This window comes from Ciconia boyciana, chromosome 3 (assembly GCF_034638445.1).
Source record: "Ciconia boyciana chromosome 3, ASM3463844v1, whole genome shotgun sequence".
Taxonomy (NCBI): Eukaryota; Metazoa; Chordata; class Aves; order Ciconiiformes; family Ciconiidae; genus Ciconia; species Ciconia boyciana.
Genome location: NC_132936.1, coordinates 41894816 through 41914672, shown reverse-complemented (window position 1 = coordinate 41914672; position 19857 = coordinate 41894816). Strand labels below are relative to the sequence as shown.

General features: G+C 45.7%; 1 protein-coding gene across 1 annotated transcript in view; it reads left to right on the top strand.

The window, feature by feature from the left end:
* Positions 1–19857, top strand: part of GABRR2 (gamma-aminobutyric acid type A receptor subunit rho2) — a 38986-nt gene that overhangs the window by 10339 nt on the left and 8790 nt on the right. The window contains exons 3-4 of the mRNA XM_072857853.1: positions 13266–13333; positions 16960–17183. Coding sequence (XP_072713954.1) covers positions 13266–13333; positions 16960–17183 — 292 coding nt within the window. The remainder of the gene's footprint in view (positions 1–13265; positions 13334–16959; positions 17184–19857) is intronic.

Below are 19857 nucleotides of genomic sequence, written 5' to 3'. Positions count from 1 at the left end.
TTGAGACGATGAACAAGCTGCAGGTTTTAATGTTCACTTGTAGTCGTGAAGTTGCAATGACCTTTTCAGCTGATGTGATCAAATTGCAAAGTAAAGAACTCCTTAGGTGGACCACATCCCATCATTGCTAGGAGAAAATGGAGTATTTTTGTCCAGATAAAATCTTGTCTCAAACCCTCTAAAGCAACCAGAAGAGCAGGAGGGGAGGCCTCCATCACCTTCACTTCTGTCTTCTGTTTTACCTACTTACAGGAACATGCTTGCCTGGTCTTTCTAAGCTCACTACCTCAGATGTAAAAGAGTACTTGAATAAAAAATGTGCTGGTATACCAGCATGGAAATCCCCCTTCTGATTAGATCAATAACCAAGCCCCTCCAGAGCTAAGAACAGAGTTTTCTGCAGCTTTTGCTGAATGACTAATACTGCATCCTTTGTCAATCTGGCCTTCTAGGATGAAGTGCAACATCTCCCTGTCCAGTGGGTCACAGGGGTGTTTTGCATTTTGCACCCAGTCTGTAGAACAGAGCTCCTCTGACCTGCCCGTTCCTAGCGTAGCTGGAAAGCTGTTTCTCGCCCCGCAGTGCAGATGTGCTGATCTGACAGCACAGCGCTGTCCCCGTGCTCACAACTTATATATCTCCAAAATCCAGAGTGCAAAATGTGTCATCACCAGTGTTCCCCCCCCATAATTTACTAACAAGTTGCAGTCCAGCCTGCCCGTTGGAGGTAACTCTTTTGATAATCAGTGGTAAACTTGATCTGCTGTTTCTAGGGTTGAAGAGTTTGCCTTAAATTGTCCTCTGGGTGGAACATGGGCAAATCTCCCTGGGGTTGGTGTGCGCACATCTGACAAGCCTGGGCGCGCAGCTGAGGCTCAGGGCTGAGGTCTGGGAGCTGGCTCTGGAGGCACTGGGCATGCCTGCTCCTTTTTGAATCGGCTGTAAAAGTGACACTGAATGAGCTGCCCTCAGGCCCCTCACCTGCTCCAGACAGGGATCTCCTTGACAGGGATACTGCTGCTCCACTCTCTGGTTTGGGAAAGGGAGATTATGCTGGTACATTGCTGGTATCTCCTCTCCTGCCAGGTTGCTTCTTTTGGAAGGTGAGCCTTTCAGCAGGGTGCATTTGGGAAGGAACCTGACCTCTGAAAGATGAAAAGACCAGGGAGCTGTGAGGTTGGTTTCATGGACTGACCTAAATCCTCTTGGCTCCAGGAGGAGATGGTCACTGTCAGGATTGTCCAGCCAGCCATCTCATTGACTCAGTCTCCTGTTTGTTTATTTATTGGTCTTGGTTTTCTTTACCTGACTTTTTAGGCTTATTTTTTCCATTCTTCTGTTCTGGCAAAGCCTGGATCTGTGAGGTCTTGGCTGGATGTCCACTGCCTTCAGTCTGGCTTTATTTGTTGGCATGTTGCTCCGTCATGGATATCGGTGATCGTGTGCCATCCTACATGGCTTGCCTAGCACAGCAGTGCTTTATCACTGAATCACAGAATGGTTTGGGTTGGAAGGGACCTTTGAAGATCATCTAGTCCACCCCCCTACCATGGGCAGGGACATCTTTCACTAGATCAGATTGCTCAAAGCTCCGTCCAACCTGACCTTGAACACTTCCAATGATGGGATCATTGATTTGTGTCACTAGATTGTATGTCGTCTTCTGAAGGGGGATAGGAGGTTGCATGGTTTCATACATATGAAGATGGACTGTTGATTTGGTATGCTTCATCTTTCCTAACAGAAGACTAGATGCTGAGAAGTAGATATCATGCTCTGTTGAGTGAGTTCACTGAAGTGTACATACGTCCCTAAATACCAGGTATGCCCTGTCCTGCTATAAGCTCAGAGGGTCCCCCCTACTTCCCATCCTGTAAATCCTCTGTTCTCCTCTTCCCTCCCCAAGGCCTTAAAAGAGAGCAGTGTGGAAAGCTCCTGTGGCTGCTTCTGAAGCAGCAACTTTTTATTGGCTTTATTCTTCTCCTACTTTCAGATAGGAACCACTATAATATAGTAATCTGGCTGCAAATACATTTTCCTCTGACCATTTTCACTCCTTACTGCAAGGCTGGTGCCTGTGCTGGAATTGTTCCTTTTCTCTCAGAGAAAAGAAGATGGTGCTTCTGGTGCTGAAGATCATGTCTGCTCACCCCCAATCACATCGGGAGGTGAGCGTGCTTGTGTCGGACATGGAGTGATGCACTTCACTCGTAAGAGAGAAGAAAAAATATACTTTATTTATATCAATGGTAAATGTGACAGTGGTTGAAAAACATTCGATGGCAAGGTACACTTGATTATTTACTGCGTAGAGGACAGGACAAAACTGTCAGAGAGACCCTCCTTTGAGTCATGAGATTCAGAAAGGACCCCCTTGCTTTCTAAACTCCTTCTCAGAGAGGAGTCTAGGTGTGACTGGATCCAATCCGAGTCCCAGACTTGGTCAATGGTTTATGTCTAAAGGATTATATGTGTGCAATCAATCCTTTATATCACTTGGCTAAGATTTCAAAGTTTAGCATGCTATTAGTCACTTACCGAGGATCTGTTGCGGCAAGGAATCTCTCAGCCTCGAGGAGTAACCTTGAGAGGCGTCCCTGCTCAAGGGGAGATCCTGGCGTGCAGCCCGCTGCCGTGCAGGAGAGCTCAAAGGGCTCTTGGGCTGCTCACTGTTTATGGGGGTAAGATGATTGACCCACAGCCATATTTGCATACCAACCACAGATTTTAGTTTCTTCACCATGGTTAGGTGGGCGCATTGCAGATTTGTCCTTGGCTATTGTGTTGTTATCTGTCTCCTGAATCCACTTTGAGCCGGATGCAGCCATCACGGCCAGATACATCCATTACGACCACCACTGGTGGTTATCTCTTGAGCAGGTTATGGGAGATAAAGGTGAGGTTGGGGTGGGGGGGGAGCACACCGTCACAGCTTGTTCTACCGGCTCTCCTGGAGCAAACGAGAGGGGAGAAGCAAAGTGCAGAGGCAGGCTCAGGTTTGAAAGCACACAGGATCCCAGGGTGGTAGCCCCTAGAACAGATAGAGTATGTGCTGTATGCAGTTGCAGGCACTGAGTGGACGGGACCATGCACAGCTTGTAAATTACAGCAGTGGGAAGAAGGAGAATCCCAAATGCTTGCCTTTTGCCAGCTCATGAGACAGCAGTCACCACTAAACTGGTCTCACTGAGGGTGCCATCCAAGCCATATTTCATCATATTAAAATGCGAGGGAATAGAATAAGCAGAGAAAAATAGCCAGCTCAGAGAGAGTGCAGCTGCGGGATCGTTATTTATCTTAGTGACTCTAGGTTGAATAGAGTTGCTTTTAACAGTAAATGGTTTTCCCAGCTAGTCAAGTCAGTGACAAACTCTGCTGGTCCCAAAGGGAAGGGATCAAGGTTTCCCTTCGGTGGGCAAAAATCAGTGTCAGTGTCAGAGAGGGAATCTTACTAGTCTTCTAGGTAGCAGAGAAAAGCCTCAAAGCATGTTTGTCAAAAACCTTAGAAACCCAAATCATTAAAGATTAGGGTGCCATGTTGGATTTTCAGAATTTTTTTTTTAAGCCAACCTCAGTTTTTGCAGCTTGGCTGATGACTTCTGAATGCCTGATGTGGACAGACTGGATGTGCCACTCTCTCCTCAGTGTCACCACCCTGGCCAAAAGACCTGCTGGCTCCTGGGGTTGATGGGGTGGGATGTCAGGGCTTCTCTGGGAGGAGATCTGGACTCCTTCCCTCAACTTGGCTGGAGATAGCTGGGGAGCCACTGATTTTATTTTTTTTTTTTTCCCCTAGCTGGTTGTATGTCAGGGACATGATGCCTGTGCTTTTTGGGGAAGCTGAGGGGTTTTGTTCTGTTGTGCTGATGGTTTAGGTTTTGATGTCCAGTGTCACCACTGCACTGTATTTCTGTAAACAGACCAAATTTTTACTATTTTTATCAATGTCGCAGAGCCCATGAGGAACACCTTTGTGCACAGTTCCCACCAAGCACACACACATAGTTACATGGTTACTCTTCCAGTTCCAGTGCTAATGTAACTGCATATTAACCTCCTCCTTGTCTTGTTTTCTTATGTGACCTCCCATCACAGGCATTAGGATACTGCTAGAGCGTAAAAACTTGGAGTAACATTTATAAAATTGAGAAATATCCTAACAGCCTTTGGTGAGAACATGACTTTTTTGTAAAGGAAAAACACAGTGTTTCTGTAATTTTTGCTCAAAACCTCCTTATCTTGCACAGCTACCTGGGACAAAGGAGGGGTGTTAGGAAAGTCGCACTAAAGTTGCATATGATAAGGAACAAAACATGGCAACAACTTTGTTGAGGCTCCAGCCTTGGAAAGCATGATTCACACGCATGGAGATAGCTCGGGTGCTACAGGTTCTTGCACAGCTGCAGAATTATGCAGTGTATTTTTAGAGACAAATGATAAGCCTGATGGAAAAAAAATATAAAGGAAAGAAAACAAAAGCCTAGTAAGAGGTGATCCTTATATTTTCTTCTGCAACGTTATTCGTCAGGCAGTCGCAGTGATTTGCTATGCACTGTGAGTCCTTGCAGTTTTTTGCTGCGGCAATGCCAGTCAAGCTGATGTGGCCTGACCTGCGTAGGATAAAAGGCTTTTGTACTGCTGAGGCGGAGTAGAGGAGCCCGTGGGACACATGCGACTGTAACTGGTCGCTGCCCTAAGACCTTCTCTGCTCTCTGAGGGCAGCTCAAGGACCACCATCTAATGGAGAGTCCAGCCCCATGGCATTGGATTGGGCCTGGGATGTTATGGTGCAGGTGGGAAAGGCAACTCATCTGTGGAAAACATAAATAGTATCACAAGGAGATTGTGAGTGACATCAGACTGTAAAGAAACCCAGAACTGTAAAAGTGATGGTTCCCGAGCTCGGTGGAATAATGGGGAACTGTTAACCTTCAACATTTTTGGTGGACCAGTCTGCAACTTCACCACTGAACTTTAAGCTAAAAAGGGGATGGGGTCCGTAGCTGCTTCATCGTGGCCACGGTGACTCTTGCTGGTCTGCAGAGGACAGTCAGCAAGCTGCCAGCCCAGCACAGCGGTGAGCACTGGACAGAGCAGGCTGCGCTTATGCAGAGTGAAATGGAAAAAAAACATTAGAGAAAGGTGAAGGGTTTTTCAAGAAAAAGTATCTTTATAAAGAGCAAGTGAGCAAGCAAATGTTGTGTAAGTTGTGTTATTAACAGCCCAGTAAGCACGGTTGTCTTGCCTGCTCTCAGCCCATTAGAAACAAGCTATTGGGTGCAGTGGTAATGACAAAGATTTTTGCTTTGCCGATGTTCAAAGTAGCCTCCACAAGCTAAAATAGACTGCGTTTGTTATGACCCTTAGGGAGTTATTTCCATGTCAGTGACCTCGTTCTAGCTAGCAGATGTTCAGGTATTATTTACAAATATTAATATTTAAAGATTATGTAAATGTTTGGTTTGCTGCCTTCCTTAAACATCCATTTTAAGCATTTCATCTATGACATCTCGTATTTTACAGGGACCCTGTGAATAAGCAGCTTTAGTTGATACTTAAAATAGCTGTATCTTCTTTGCTGAGGAACAGCTTAATGCTGTACTTTTATTATATTTCTTCATAGCCTAATAGCCTAACATCAGCTGGTCCTCACTGCCCTTTCTTGGCAGTATTTTTGTCAGGATGGATGAATGGTGGGGTGAATGAAGCATCAGTAGTTCACTTCGGGTTCATATCAAGGGCTGGAATAAAACTGGCTTCTCCCTCAATGAGATGTGAAGAAACGAAGTTGTCTGCAATCATGTGGCAGCTGATGAGCGTATCCTGGTGGTGACTGCCTGGAAGCCGCCCACACATAAGAGGTCCCACACATATGTACATACATTAAAAAAAAAAGAAATATAGATATATATATATAGACACACACACACACACACACATACCTGCAGCAACACTGAAGACTTTTGCAGCTTGCAGACATGGGATCCCTTATGGACATTTGCGAGCCTCTCTGGGTGTGTGCAATATATCTGGCAGCAAAGAAGTCTCAAACCTGCTTGTTTCCCATGTAGACAGTTTTATCTCAGGGCCTATGTCTGCCTCACTCCTTCAAAGACAGATGAGGGGACAGAGAGACTGTCTCAGAGAAAAACAATGAGCCTTTGAAATCACTGCCAAAGAGAAAAATTAAAGAGGTGTTGCAAAGCTTTAGTCTCAGAGCTGGAGTAGAAAACTGACACCAGGCACTTTCATGGTAGCACGCTATTCCCTATCTTCCAAAGCCTGCTGCAGTGTTAAAAAATAAAAACCACGTTTGTGTCCAGTACCCGTTTCTGACTGGGAACTGACTGATCCTTTGGAGCTTTCATGGCTGCACCTCAGCGGGTGGTTTTAGGTGCCAAGACACACTGGGACGTGACAGGCTTTAATGTTGGGCACTTTCTGAAGACATTCCTGAATAGGACTTGTGGAAACCTCCTGGGTTCCCTGGAGGGGTTAGCCCCAGACCAGATGTCCCATTCAACCTGGGACAGAGTTTAGTATTCAAACTGGAGTTTTTGCAAGGTGAAACAAGCCACAAAGCCTTCTCGGTGTCAGAACCCACCCAAGATGGAGACTTGTTGGGTCTGTTGATTGTACTTGTACAACCACTGAATGCAGATGCAAAGTGGGCCTTCTCTAAAGGTATTCTGTACAGCATCTTTTCCATATGCAGCACCTAAGTCGAATGTGTAATGGCTTTCACTGAAGAGTAGGTCACAAAACAGAGCAGCTCACTGCAGAGGAAAGAGAAGTGAGGGAGCACTCTCATCGCTGGTTCTCAGGACACCAGGTTGTGAACTTGGCAAAGGAGTAAAGACATATAAAGCCACAAACAGCTTGACAGACTGGTCCCTGAGTATCTTTTTAATACGCAAGTTTAATTTGAGGCAAGGACCCTGACATGCAGGAATTTACAGAAATAAGGTGTTGCTGATGCGGTTTCAGAAGGTGGTACCTTTACAGCAAGAAGGTGCAAGGGTGCTCTGTCATAGCACTTGTAAATCCTATACAGAAATTGTGGGGCTAATGGATACTGTCCAATACAAGAGAGAAAGTAGAATCAGCCTTGGGTTGGGCTTCAGGTCATTTAAATCCTCTCTCAACATAAATATGTCCCTCAAAATGAAAAACTCCTATTTTCCATTTCCAATTTTTATATCGTCAAATTTGCTAATGACTATGTGAGTGTCTTGAGCTTGCTTGGAAGCTCCACTGTGCTGTGTCTGAGATGCAAGGGGTATAGTTTATTGGTGGGCTTGTTTCTGTGTTGTAAGTGGAAGTCTGTGACTTTTATGTAGTTTTTTAAGAGTCCAGGGTTTGCTTTCTGGTTGTATCACTCCTGCTGAATTAGGATTTGTATTCTGCAAGATGTTGCCGTGGACAGTGATGAAGGTAATGGATGTCAGCATGTTCACTGTTTCTGGAAGAAATGCTTCAGTTGAAGGTTATACAATTTCTCTCTAGTCCTTGATGTATAAATACGTAAGCTCAAGTTTAATTTGAATAATTCCATGAATTTGGCTGACACTTTTCAGAGACCCTAAAGTATGAGCTGAAAAGCTTTGCTGGGCTGCAGTCTTTGAGCAAAGCAGCACTGCTTCCTCTTCTCAGCCAAATCCACAGCTTTCACATGGATCCGTTTAGCTTCCTGTCCAGCAGTGAGCATCCTAGAGAGGAGCCTGAGCTTTGAGATTTCTCCAGTGTTACAGTATTCAGATCTTTTCCTGCTTGTAATTCTCCAAGCTGATCCTTCTGTATTTCCTCTCTCTGAAGAAAAAATGAATATTGATAAAATATTGTTTATGACAAGGAAAAGCTAGTTGATGAGGGCTTCTTTACATTTAATGCTATAATCTAAGTTACTTGTCCTCTGTCTACCTGTTCAGTGTGTCAGATACCACCTCAGCCGTTCTGTTCCCTTCCCATTCACACCTTCCTCATCCTCTGCTCCCTCTCAATAAAGAGGGTTTTCTTCTGTTTGCTCATCCCTAGTGGCATTTGATGGGGAATTTGGCCAAGCACCTGGACCCCCAGTGGTTCAACAGTTTAGCTTCCAGAGGGACAGGATTAAAAAGCTAGCAGGGTTTATCCTGTCCAGAGGGACAGGATTAAAAAGCTTCCCTCTTGACTCCAAGGATTAATGAGACCAAAGATCTCTCGACATCTTTCTGTGACTGATCAACAGCCATTTAATTCAAAGGTATGTGCTGTAGCCAAGATGTCCTTTAAGGAAACCCAAGGTTTGTTTCTGGGGTTTAAAGAGGGCATTTCTTTACAGGGCTTCTGTTTTGCTTCAGACACTGCATGCATTTACAGTGCTGCTTGCATCAAGTGCCTCTGCAAAACTGCATCTTGGTAGAAGTTTTGAAGAGTGATAGGCCAAGTGAATAAGCAATTATCATTATAGTTATGCTTGTCACCTAGAGCAGGACTTGGTGATCATTCGATTCCTACCACTAGCTCCCAGGCAGCAACATTTGGGCTGGCCCCACCGGCCCTTCACCCACTCTTCCCTGCTCAGCCCAACCTCTTGTCCAAGCCTTGTCCAAAGGGCCTCGGTGTCTCAACGTGCCCTCATTCCCATTTGTGTGCCTTCTCGTTGCCTCAGCCCCAGGTGCTGAATGAGGAGCAGGGAGAAGGGAAAAGCAGCGATTGCTCCTGCTAATTGTAGTAGGATTTTGCCCAAGAAAGGCAGGGTGAATATTTCCACTGATAAGTAAGTTTTACAGTCTCATCTTCATACTGTCTGTATTAAGAACTTCATGTTTGAGTCCAGAGTTCAAATGATTTCTCTCTCTCTCTATTATACTCACTTTTTTATCATCCCTCAAATTCGTGATTAACTGCAGAAAAGAAAAAAAGTAAAAGCAGTTTCACTGATGTACAAGACACCTAACCCAACCTCAGGCCTCTTCTCTCAAGGGCTTTCCAGACTGTCCAGCTTTACACTGAACACGCTTTATTTTGGGTTTAATAAAGCTTCATGGCAGCTCCAGACTGAACCTTAGACTTTGTCCTTGCAGTGAGATAACTGCTGGCTATCTGGGAGCCAAACTGAGTGTTTGGTGTAGGAACATGAAAAAAGAAAAGAATATGGACATAGTATTTTATCTTCAAGAGCAGATAGGGAAGGAATAGGAGAGAGGTACAAGTACCAACTTGGCAGTGTTCTTCTGTTTGTGGTTTTGGTTTTTCTATGTTTAGGTTTGGTTTTTTTTTTTTTAATCTGTGATTAGTGTTCAGACAAGCGTGGAAATTGCAGCAGGAAATAGACTTTGGATGGGTTTTGATTTCCTGAATCAAGGCTAAATTAAGCCTTCATACACAGAGAGTGTCTCTTCCAGTCTGGAAGTTGAGGGGGGCTGCCCAGCATGTGCTGGGCACGCAGCCCCTCGGCACTAGGGAGACCCAGTGGGAAGTATCACAGCTGCCTTCCTCTTCTGGCACAACCTGATTGTGCTGTGAAGCCGTCCTGGCAAAGACCGTGTCTTCTCTGTTAGCGCCGTGCATACCACGACATGGTTGTTTGGAAACACTGTGGGCACTACTGCAATGCCAACAGCTGTGTGTGACCACAAATAATATTAATTACAAATGCTTTCTCTGGCAAGAGCCAGAGGCAGTGCTGAGGGCAGCCTTGTGCCTGCCCTGACGTGGGCTGTGTTGGACCATGGAGCCATTCTGAAGTGACTTACTCTGAGCATTGAGCCTTGCTGTAGCAGAGGCCCAACCAAGTTAAGTATCACAAACATGACTACAACGAAGAGCTATTAGGTATTTAAAGGCATTAAGGGAATAGATAAGTATTCGAATCATTGCCTAGGCTTTTCTGGACCACCATGTCTGACTTCAAGAAATATCTGAGCAAAGAATGGCTAATTGGCTACCAACAGGGCACTGCCTGTCAGCAGGCTTGTGTTGTTTCCCTGTTGATTATACTGCACATTAAAATGCTTGTTATCACCACAGGTACAGTGCTTTTTGCTACCTTGTTTAAAAAAAACAAAGCATGTTTTACTGAGCAGGAGGAATGTCATATAGAAATTCTTTCTCTTGGTGTTGTTTTTAACTTTTGTTTACTCAATGCCCTAAATAATCATAGAGAGTAGAAGGAAGTGTGGCTGCAACCAAGGTATAAATTCATAGAGTGATTTCAGATTGAAAAGGACTGCATTAAAATACTGTGTGTAAGACAGGCAGGGTATGTAGTGAAATGTAGCATCACTTATTAGGTCAACTGAAAGAACCAGAAGTAACAAACCACCTCCTTATAAACAGCACTCTGTAAGCTAATTTGCTTCTTAGACCTTGTCATACTCCACAACTACTCAACTGACAAGGACAAAGGGGAGCAGAATACTGCAAAGCCATTGCCACAATATTTCCACTTAATGAAGCCACCATTTCCTCTGGTCAAACCAGAAGATGATGCATTTGTGGGGTGACAGAAGGGCCATCTGCTAGCCATTGTCTGCAGGATGCTGGATTGTGCATTAGGAAGGACACATCTGCCTTGGATGTAAGCAATGTCTCCTCCTGGGGCAAGGACCAAGTCAAAAGAAACGATGCATGGCAAGGGTGACAAGGAAAAGAAATCTGTGATTTTGCCATGGATTTGACTCTCTTTGATGAGTTACAATGATCTGAGAAGGAATCCACTGGCTGATAAATGGTTGCATCCTGTGGTCTGATCAGTAGGGACCGAGCGCGTTTCCTGGCCTGGCAGGCAGGGGCTGGCTCATGAGGAGCTGAGCTGGTGCCACCAAAAGCGGAGGGCTCTCTGACCTGCCATCCTCCTCCCCGCCTGTCTCCTCTGGCCCTGGTGGCCGACTCGGACACCTGACAGGTCTTTCCCTGGGCTGATTCAAGTCACTGATTTGGAAGAAAATAGTCCAATTGCTGCTGCTGCTGTTGTTTTGGCTGGGTTAATTTTCTGTGGGTCAGTGAGCTGAGCAGTCTTACAGAAGGTCCCACCGCAAGCTCAGTCTACTCTTCTATGCAACTTCACCCTTTGCTGAAAATCATTCCCCACGTAATTTGGGGAGGGGGCTGAGGACTGTTTTCACCTCCTGAACGAGCACACCTGTGTTGTGAAGCCTGTGTGCAAGAGGAAAAAATTTTCAGCACTTCTTCAGCCCTGCTGCTGGACATGGCTGTGACAGCATGTCTGCATTTCATCAGCGGGTGCGGACTGGGGCTTTGTGGGTTTTCCCAGTTTTAGGGAATACCTGGGAGAAGGGCAACTGAACACCAACAGGGTGAGAATTTCCTCGGCCTCCGATGACTCCTTATAATACATAAGCAACTGAAAAGGAGTAAGATGGGTTCATGTCGTTGGAGTGAAAAATCTTACCAAAGTCTCTGGGCTCCTGAGAAACGTGCCAGTGCTGATAAACTGGAATTTCTCCCCAAGTAAATCTTCCTGCAAGCACCCTTTGGCTTGGACAGACACGACCAAGACAGGTATAGGAGAGAGCAAATGTTTGCTGGCATTTTTTAAGCATGAAATGCACAACTGTGTGTCTGAATGTGATACGTAGGTGTTCGTAAGCATCTAGGAGTCCTCTAAAAGTGCTGGGTTAGCCATGTTTCAGCTTCATTGCTGAGGGCAACAGTCCCTTAAATTGGAATTGGTGGTGCCAAGGAGCCTGGTCCTGGTCCACAGGACTCGCTTCAGGGTGCCTGTACCCAGCAGAGCCGCTGATGGACGGCACGGGCGCAACAGGCTGGAGCCGTGCATGTGGAAGGGGGACAGTGTCACCGTCAGCACGCTGTGCTGTAATTCAGTGAGGCTGGCTTATCGAAGCCCTAGCAAAATCTGTACCAGGGCCAGTTGCAGTAATCAGCTTGTCTCATGGGCTTTGCGATTACCCTTTCCCTACCCAAGCTGGGTTGGTGCTTCTTTCTCCTCCAGCAAAGGCAAACGTAAGGCTGTGTTCAAAAGCCCTGAAGATGCATGGGAGTCTGAGCGTGCTGGTGCAGGTACAGGAGCAGGATGGATGGCAGCTTGCAAAAGTGCTCTGTGTTCTCAAAACAGCAGTTCTGCTGTCTTGTTAGGCTTATGGTGTATTCAGAGCTTGGAGGTGGTCTTGAGGAAGATGCTACTGTAGCTAAATACATGCATGCAGCAGGCCCTGCTGTGCGTAGCACTGCGCAAATATGGGTCTGGATCTACAAAGGGATTGTGGTGCCTCTTAAATACCATCCAACTGCTGATCAGGTTCAAAATCCAGATGCTAAAAATCTTTGCTTCATGGAGGCCACTATGGTCCTTGGAAAATTAATTTCTGCTGGGCAAGTCCCAGCCACGTCTGCAGAGCTGCTACATCCTTCGCCACAGTCGGTTCCGCTGACAGTGCCCAGGCTGGAGATACGCTCTAGATACGCGCGTCGGCGTGAGCCCTGTGAGACCCACTGCCACACACTGAGAGCTCAAGGTAACAGTGGTCCACCTGGACTGTTCCTCAGCAGTTCCTGCTGACCTGCCCTGGTGGGTCATGCTTGGTGTCCATGTCTCTGTAGGCACTTACCTCCTCAGTGCACTGGAAAAGCGAAAAAGCTGTGTGAGGACACACTATTGGGAACTTGAGTAACCTGAGGAGGTCTTGGTCATTAATGAGCAGCAGTCTACAGTGAAATTTTGATACAGGTTTTCTAGTAATAGAGGAGTATGCATTTATTATGGGATGTTTTCCGCTTATTTACTCTTTGTGAATTCTCTGGTTGCTAATTTTAAAACTACTGTGGAAAACTATTAACTTCATCAAGGAGTCACATGAATGAAAATGGTGATGGGCTCTTGAGAGTTTAATCTAGCTTGTCTTGTTGATAAGAAATGAGAAACCCACAAGGAAGACCTCATTGCTTGCAGTTTCTTCTTCTCAGTCCCCTGTTCTTGGGGCCAAATTTGTTCATAAAGGCCTAAAATTTATGATGGGATGGCTCAGCTTTTAAAAACATATGCAAATGTTTCATCCAAACTCTGGATTAGCTGGGCAGCGTCAACATTGCAGCACATGCCAAGGGGAAGATAATTCAGTGTTTCAAAAGTGGCCTTACATGGTTATTCACTGACTCTTCCCCCAGCCCCCTCGTGAAGAATCATGGGCAGAAAAGTATAACATAAGCTCAGAAATGTTTTGCATGCTACCTTATAGTGCTAATTAAATGCAGATGATATAAAAGAACAGTTATTTACATATCTAAATCTCATTCTCCTACAGGCCCTGCAATTCCTGTTGGGGTGGATGTGCAAGTTGAAAGCTTGGACAGTATTTCTGAGGTTGACATGGTACGTAATCCTCTTTTAAGCCTCAATTATTCCTAGTCATAAAAAGTTCCTCCCACTCGAAACCTATGGATTTCAAATTATTGGTCAGATGAAAGTAATGGCAGCATTTGGCAAATTCAAAGAGGCTGATACTTAGAACTAAAGACTTGATAAAAGCAGGTGATCAAAGGCTTATCTCTGTATCTTCAGATAAAGATTAAAAGTATGAAGGAAAAAGGGACCTTAAATGGGAGAATAATCAGTGCTATGAAGGATCTATCACAACCAAAAATATAAACAGCTGCGTACCAAGGTTTGAAGGTATATGGTGAAGTTCACATAAGCGGCGCTTACTGCAAGAGTTTTCTTCCTTAGGGAACCATTGAATCCATTTGTTTTAAATGCATGATTCTGGGAGGCACATTAGAAAACTAAGTTGGCAAAGTGAATGAGAAGGAGCTGCTCCTGCTTCTGCATCACTGGGGGTTGCCTCACTGAGCACGTCAGTGGGAGCTGCCGGGGGAGCCCGAACTGCCTCTGCCAACATGGAATTTGGTGTGGGGGATTAGTCTGTCAGTCACTGATGCTGCTGCTCAGGAAATTTGCACCAAGTTCAATTGTGATTCAGTATCTTTATTTTCTATTAAAAAAGGGGAAGAAATACATGCAGCTGTTAACCCTCAAGAGGTTTCAAGGTGTTCCCAGCGAAAGGAGTGTTCACAAGCATATTCCTGTTTGGTTTTTGTGGTTTTTTTTTTTTAATTATAGGAAATGGAATAAAAACGAAAGAGAAGTGGAAAGGGGAACATAGAGGAGAAGAGGAAGCTTCTTGATTCCTTCCTCCTTCTGCCTTTTCCTCCCTGTTTTTGGGCACCTTCTCTGGTCTAGGCAAAACACGAAGACTTAAAGAGCTTTAGGCTGATCGGTTTTTATTGTGGTGCAATTATATCTTCATTAAAAGAAGGGAGCTTGCCTGCCTGGATATTGAAGGAGAGGGTTTGGGGGGCTGCACACAATGAAGCGCATGGGAGGGAGCTTTCAGCGCAGGAAATGGCTGTCGCAAGGAGACTTGGGGCTCTAATACAGCAAGGTAACGTCGTAGCAGCAAAAAGACCTAATTAGTGCAAGTAACTAACTTGCAATGCTTTCTGTCAGGAGCATCTGATTTCAACAAAAATCTTGCCAATCAGAAAGCTTTGAAGGCAGCTCTTTCTCCCTTTGCTGTAGACAGCTGCGCAGTCCTATTTTCCCAGCAACAGGACAAGTACTTTCCACAGCAGTTGCTGATTTGTATTTGGGGTGGAAGAACGGTCTCCCGGGTCCGTCTGGGCTACGCTGGTTTGTTTTTCCAGCAGTTTGTCCCAGCGTGGGTGTTCGTGGAGAGGAGAGCGGGCAGTAAGCTGTCTGCATAGCCGAGGGAGCCAGGCTGGCTGTGCCTGCACCAGGGTGCCCTCCTCGGCTCCCCGCTGCAGGCAGGGCAGAGCTGCAGGCAGGGCAGAGCTGCAGGCAGGACTGCTTTCAAACTGCTCTGAAGGGTTAGTGGCCTTGGAAACTGGTTACCCTCTGCCTGGAAGCCTTTGCCTACTGCTGCTTCAACAGGCATCTGGTGCCCCAAGGAAGCACCAGACTGAAGCTGCTGCTGCTGTGCGCACTGGCAGGGGATGCTCTCGAGGCTGCCTGGAGCGTGGCACAAACATGAAATGTGCTGCCAAAAGTGAGGCACTTGTGTATGCTCATTCACTGTGCCTCCAGCAGGTACTATCATTCTCTCTGTTGTAAATCTTGTTTCCTAAGGGATTTTCCTGCTCATGAGTGGTGAAATAAACCCCTTTTCTCAGTTTGTAACTAGCGTGCTGGTCAGAAAGGAACGAGCTGTCGGTGATTGCAAACTGCCTCGTTTGACTCACACCACGAGAAGACATCCATAAGTTGGATTTTGTACTTAGAAACTGTCATCAGCTGCCACTTGGGCTTGATGTTTGCAGGACTTGGTGCCCTGTGTGTTGGCCATTGGAGGCCTTGGAGAGAGAAGAGGCCATTGGAGGCCTTGGAGAGGCTTGGAGAGAGAGGGGTGCTGAAGGCAAGAGAAGAGAGGGCTCCTGCCCGGTGGGACGGGGGAAAGGGCCACACCTGGAAGTGGTGTGGCTCTTCCCGCGCTGTCCCCGCAGGCAGTCTCTGTGCCCCTGCTATGGTGGCTGTGAGTCATGCCAGCGGTGCCTGGCTGATGCCGCATCGGTCCCTGTCCCCCTGTGCCCCCATGATGGAGCTGCCCAGAGGCATTCTGCAGCCGCAGCCGCAGGCTGCCTGGCCCTCCTCTTGCATTGCGGCTGGAGGGCTGCCCAGGGCTGGTGACCCTCACTACCCAGGCTCATCTTTACCCCTTTTTTTCCTTCTGGTGTTAATGGCACTAACTCCTAAGAAATCATCAGTTATGTGTCTTCCTTGCTTTCCTTTTTCCCAGTTCCAGTCAAGCTGATGTGGTTTCCTCGTCCAGCCCCTGAGGTTGGCTTCTCCAGCCAGGTTGCAACCTAAGCCCTGCAGGTAGCAGCAGTCGCTGGAAGGGTTTCTTTGTGACTATAGCTGTAAGGGGAAGGTGGCCAGTGTCCAGCAGGGAACAGGATCTGGCAGCATCCCTGGGGGGAGCAGGGATGGAGGCTGGGACCAGTCTGCCAAGGTGGAGACCTGCAGGTGGGTGAACAGAATTGTCCCTCTGGCAGGTCTCTGCCATGGTCAGAGAGGGAGATATCCGGCCAGCTCTGCCCCGTGCAGGGCAGCAAGATGAGGTCTGGCACCGGAGACTTCTTTGACAAATGAATGTAAAACCTATTGGCAATGCGAGATTGTTGCCCAGGCAGCCCTTTGAAACGGAGAGCCAGGTTAACCGATGGATTGTCATCGTCGAAGCAAAATGAGGTGGTGGTGGTGGTTTTAGAAAGCAATTGCCCAGTCGTTAGGAAGAGATCACAGCCTGTGTTGCTGCCTGCCCGGGCCTGGCAGCTGCAGCTCCTGTAACCACTCGCTTAATTGGGAATATAAAGAGAACAAATGTATTTGATCTCTCAGCATGAGAGAATAGATTCAGCTCTGGAAGCAGCAGCTGCCAGGTTGGGATCAACAAACAGCTGTTTTCCTTTGTGTGGCTGAAGCTCCTGCCCCCTCAACGAGCTTAAAAGAGAGCTTTATTTATACACTTGTACAGTAGGAAAAACAGTTCCCTCACTTGGTTGCTGTTTGCAACAGTTTAGTTCTTTTGGGGATAAATTGCTTAGTGTTTAGCCTGACCATTAAGCTAGTTTTGAAAGTTTTTCCTTTTGAACATGCTATTGATACCATAGTCCTTCAAGACAATTTTCCCAGGATTGAAGAATCATTTCTGAAGAGCAGAGCTTCTCTTGGGGCATATTTATATCCCTTTTAGGACTGAACATTACTGAGTACTGTAATACATTGATTGGGGGGTTATGTTTTGTTTTGGCTGAAATTATTTTGCCAGGAAAACCATTTCACAAAGAGCATTGGTCTAGGGAAGAAACAGGAGTTGAGAGGGGAGGGATTTCATCTACCTGGTAGCAGTGAGTTTTCTTTCTGGTGTTTCCTAGGTGTAGAAAGCAACACTGACAGTCTGGTTCTCTTCTTTTATTGTGAAGGATTTCACTATGACTCTGTACTTAAGGCACTATTGGAAAGACGAGCGTCTCTCGTTTCCCAGCACCACCAACAAGAGCATGACCTTTGACGGCAGGCTGGTGAAGAAGATCTGGGTCCCCGATGTCTTCTTCGTGCACTCCAAAAGGTCCTTCATTCACGACACCACCACAGACAATATCATGCTGCGAGTGTTCCCCGACGGTCATGTCCTCTACAGCATGAGGTAATGGTGCTGCTCCTGAACACCTCCTGGGGCTTTACTGTCAATTTTGCTCCCAGCATGGCTTTGGTGACCACCAGGACTGGTACTGGCAACCCTCCTACTCCCACCGCTGATGCAGAGCCCTGTTTCCAGCATGTCCAATACAAAATGCTTTGCAGGAAGCTACGAGAAACCATACTGTGGGCAGTAACAGGATAATCTCCTCCCGGGGGAAGCATTCCCCTAATTCTTTGCAGTCAGAGGAGGGCTTAGTCGATCGGGAATGTTTGTCCCGGGGTCAGTGTGTGATTAAACTGGAAGCTGCTGATGTACCAGATGGTGACCTCTATAATTATCCTATTTTGCTTCCTGTTTGTCTAGAAAAACTTTTTTTGTTTGTTTCTTTGGGGTTTTTTTATTGGCGTTTGCACGTTGATGTAAAGGTTTAAGTTTATTGAAGCTGAAATGGCAGCATTAAAGACACTCTGTAGTCCCTGATTTTCTAGGAGGTTTGTTGGCTGGAAGAATTCTGAGGCACGTTTGTCATGACCTAAAGGGTTACCCGGCCTGACGGTGTACAGAGATCATGACTGTGGGTTTGCAGGATTCTGTAATACACAAGGACATGGAGGCTTTATCCTCTAAACTACCTTATCACAGATTAAAAAAATACCACAAAAATCACCACGAGCAAGTATACCTATGATTAATAAAGTGAATATATATATATATCTCATGCTATTACAAATTACTATCAGTTATCAATAATATAGCATCAATAAATCATATAGCAACAGCCAATAACAGCAATAACCAAGTAGGTATATACTATTAGGGGTTACTACAAACTTGCCATTAGTGGAGCAACTCATCAACAATATAACAGCAGATATACTTATGATAGATTGCTTATATGGATGTATAATACTGATAACAAGTGATACTGTCATCAAGTGAACCAAATCATCCCACGGGTGGGAGGACAAACCGAAACAACCCCAAAAGTGGGTCCAGAGGGGGACCAATGAGATGACAGACAGAGTGTCACTTCAGAGATGCTCTGCGTCATGGAGTCTGGACTCAGCCGGGCATCCCCAGTGAGAGTCCAAAAGCTGGGAGAAAGTTCATGCAGCAAATTCAACCTGTTTAGGAATGGAAAAGTACGTGCAGCACGGGAAGTTCTCCGAGAGAGAGGCTCCATTTTGGATAAAAATTAAGTCCTCCTTATATCACAGAGACATAAGAGGGTGTAGGATACCACCACTTTGAGCAGCCAATGGGTGCTGTTAATTTCTATTTTTCACCTGGAACGGCCAATGGATAATGATGTTTTTTGTTCTTTCAGACCAATTTTTATTTTCCAGACTGTTTTCCACCTTTTCAGACAATAAGTTGCTGTTACAGTCCCCTGTTTTTGCGCTTATCGATGATATCTCGGGATGTCTCAGGTTTCTAGGTACCCAGCTTCACTTCAAAGAGGCTGGCTGTGCTCCTCAAGGATGCTGCAGCTTCCCAGGCTGACAGGCCTTTCTCTGTCAGTATTTTTCAGCGGACATTTTCTTTTGCTCAGTAATTTTCCCCTTCTAACCAGGCCACCTTTATGGCTGCTTACATCAGCATCCCAGCAGATTTCATTTCCTTCAGAAGAATGCAAAAAGAGATGCAGAGAAAAATACACCGCCAGAGGAGAAAAGCTTGAGAGCTTGGACAAAAGAACATTTCCCCAGGACAGAAAACATGCTCTCAGTGTACAGTGACCTTTGAATGTTTTGTAACACAAGGATTTCTGTTCTAGGATCTTTCTGGAACTTATTCACTTCAGCCATGGTAAAATAATTTTCAAAAACAAGGAAAGGTCTTTTATAAAGTTTGATTCAGGAGACTATTTCTTTTTGAAGAATGAGCATAGTGGGCGATATTGTCCCAAGTAGGACAATATCCCACTGAACCAGGGGGCCATAAAGTTCACTGTTTTCATAGTCCAAATATAATTCTACTGAATTTATTTTAAAAAACCCTGAACAAACTATTAAAACCACAAAGACATGTGTGTGTGTAAGAAAGAGAGTATGCACCATATGGCCACTTCATTTTGCCTGGCCTTAATGATGAAAATCCCATCTTGACCAAACACTTAGTTACACTTTCTCTGTTCTGAACCCATTTAATAAATCCATTTATTGCATGAAAGGTCTGATTACTCACACCTTAACTAAGCACCTAAAGACGCTGTCTATTTTATTAGAACTGGATGAGGATGAAGGTGCAACCCAGCAGGAGAGACAAGAAGGAGAAAGAAAAATGAAGAAGGAGGTTAGACGTAAGCTTGGGTCAGCACTGAGAAGACAGGAGCAGGAGGAGGGTAGGGACCTTCTCTACAGATTGTAACTGAATATAGGTTTCCATTGCTCATGTCCTGCAGTTCTCGTGTGCTGAAGCCAGCATCACACCACTAGTTAGCAGTGCTCAACAGCCAACATGAAGGAACAAGTATTTTTAACCAAAAACATTAGCTCTGCTCATTTGCCCACATGCAGAGTTTTCACTTTCAAAGTTTTCTGTGAGCTGTCGAGGAGGTGATGTGACTTTCCAATGTTACCCCATGAAAGACAAGGCTGTGAGTAACCACAGCTGACTGCACAAGAGTTAAATGGATCATTTGGTTTGTAAAATCCAAGGACAACAAGAATCTGCG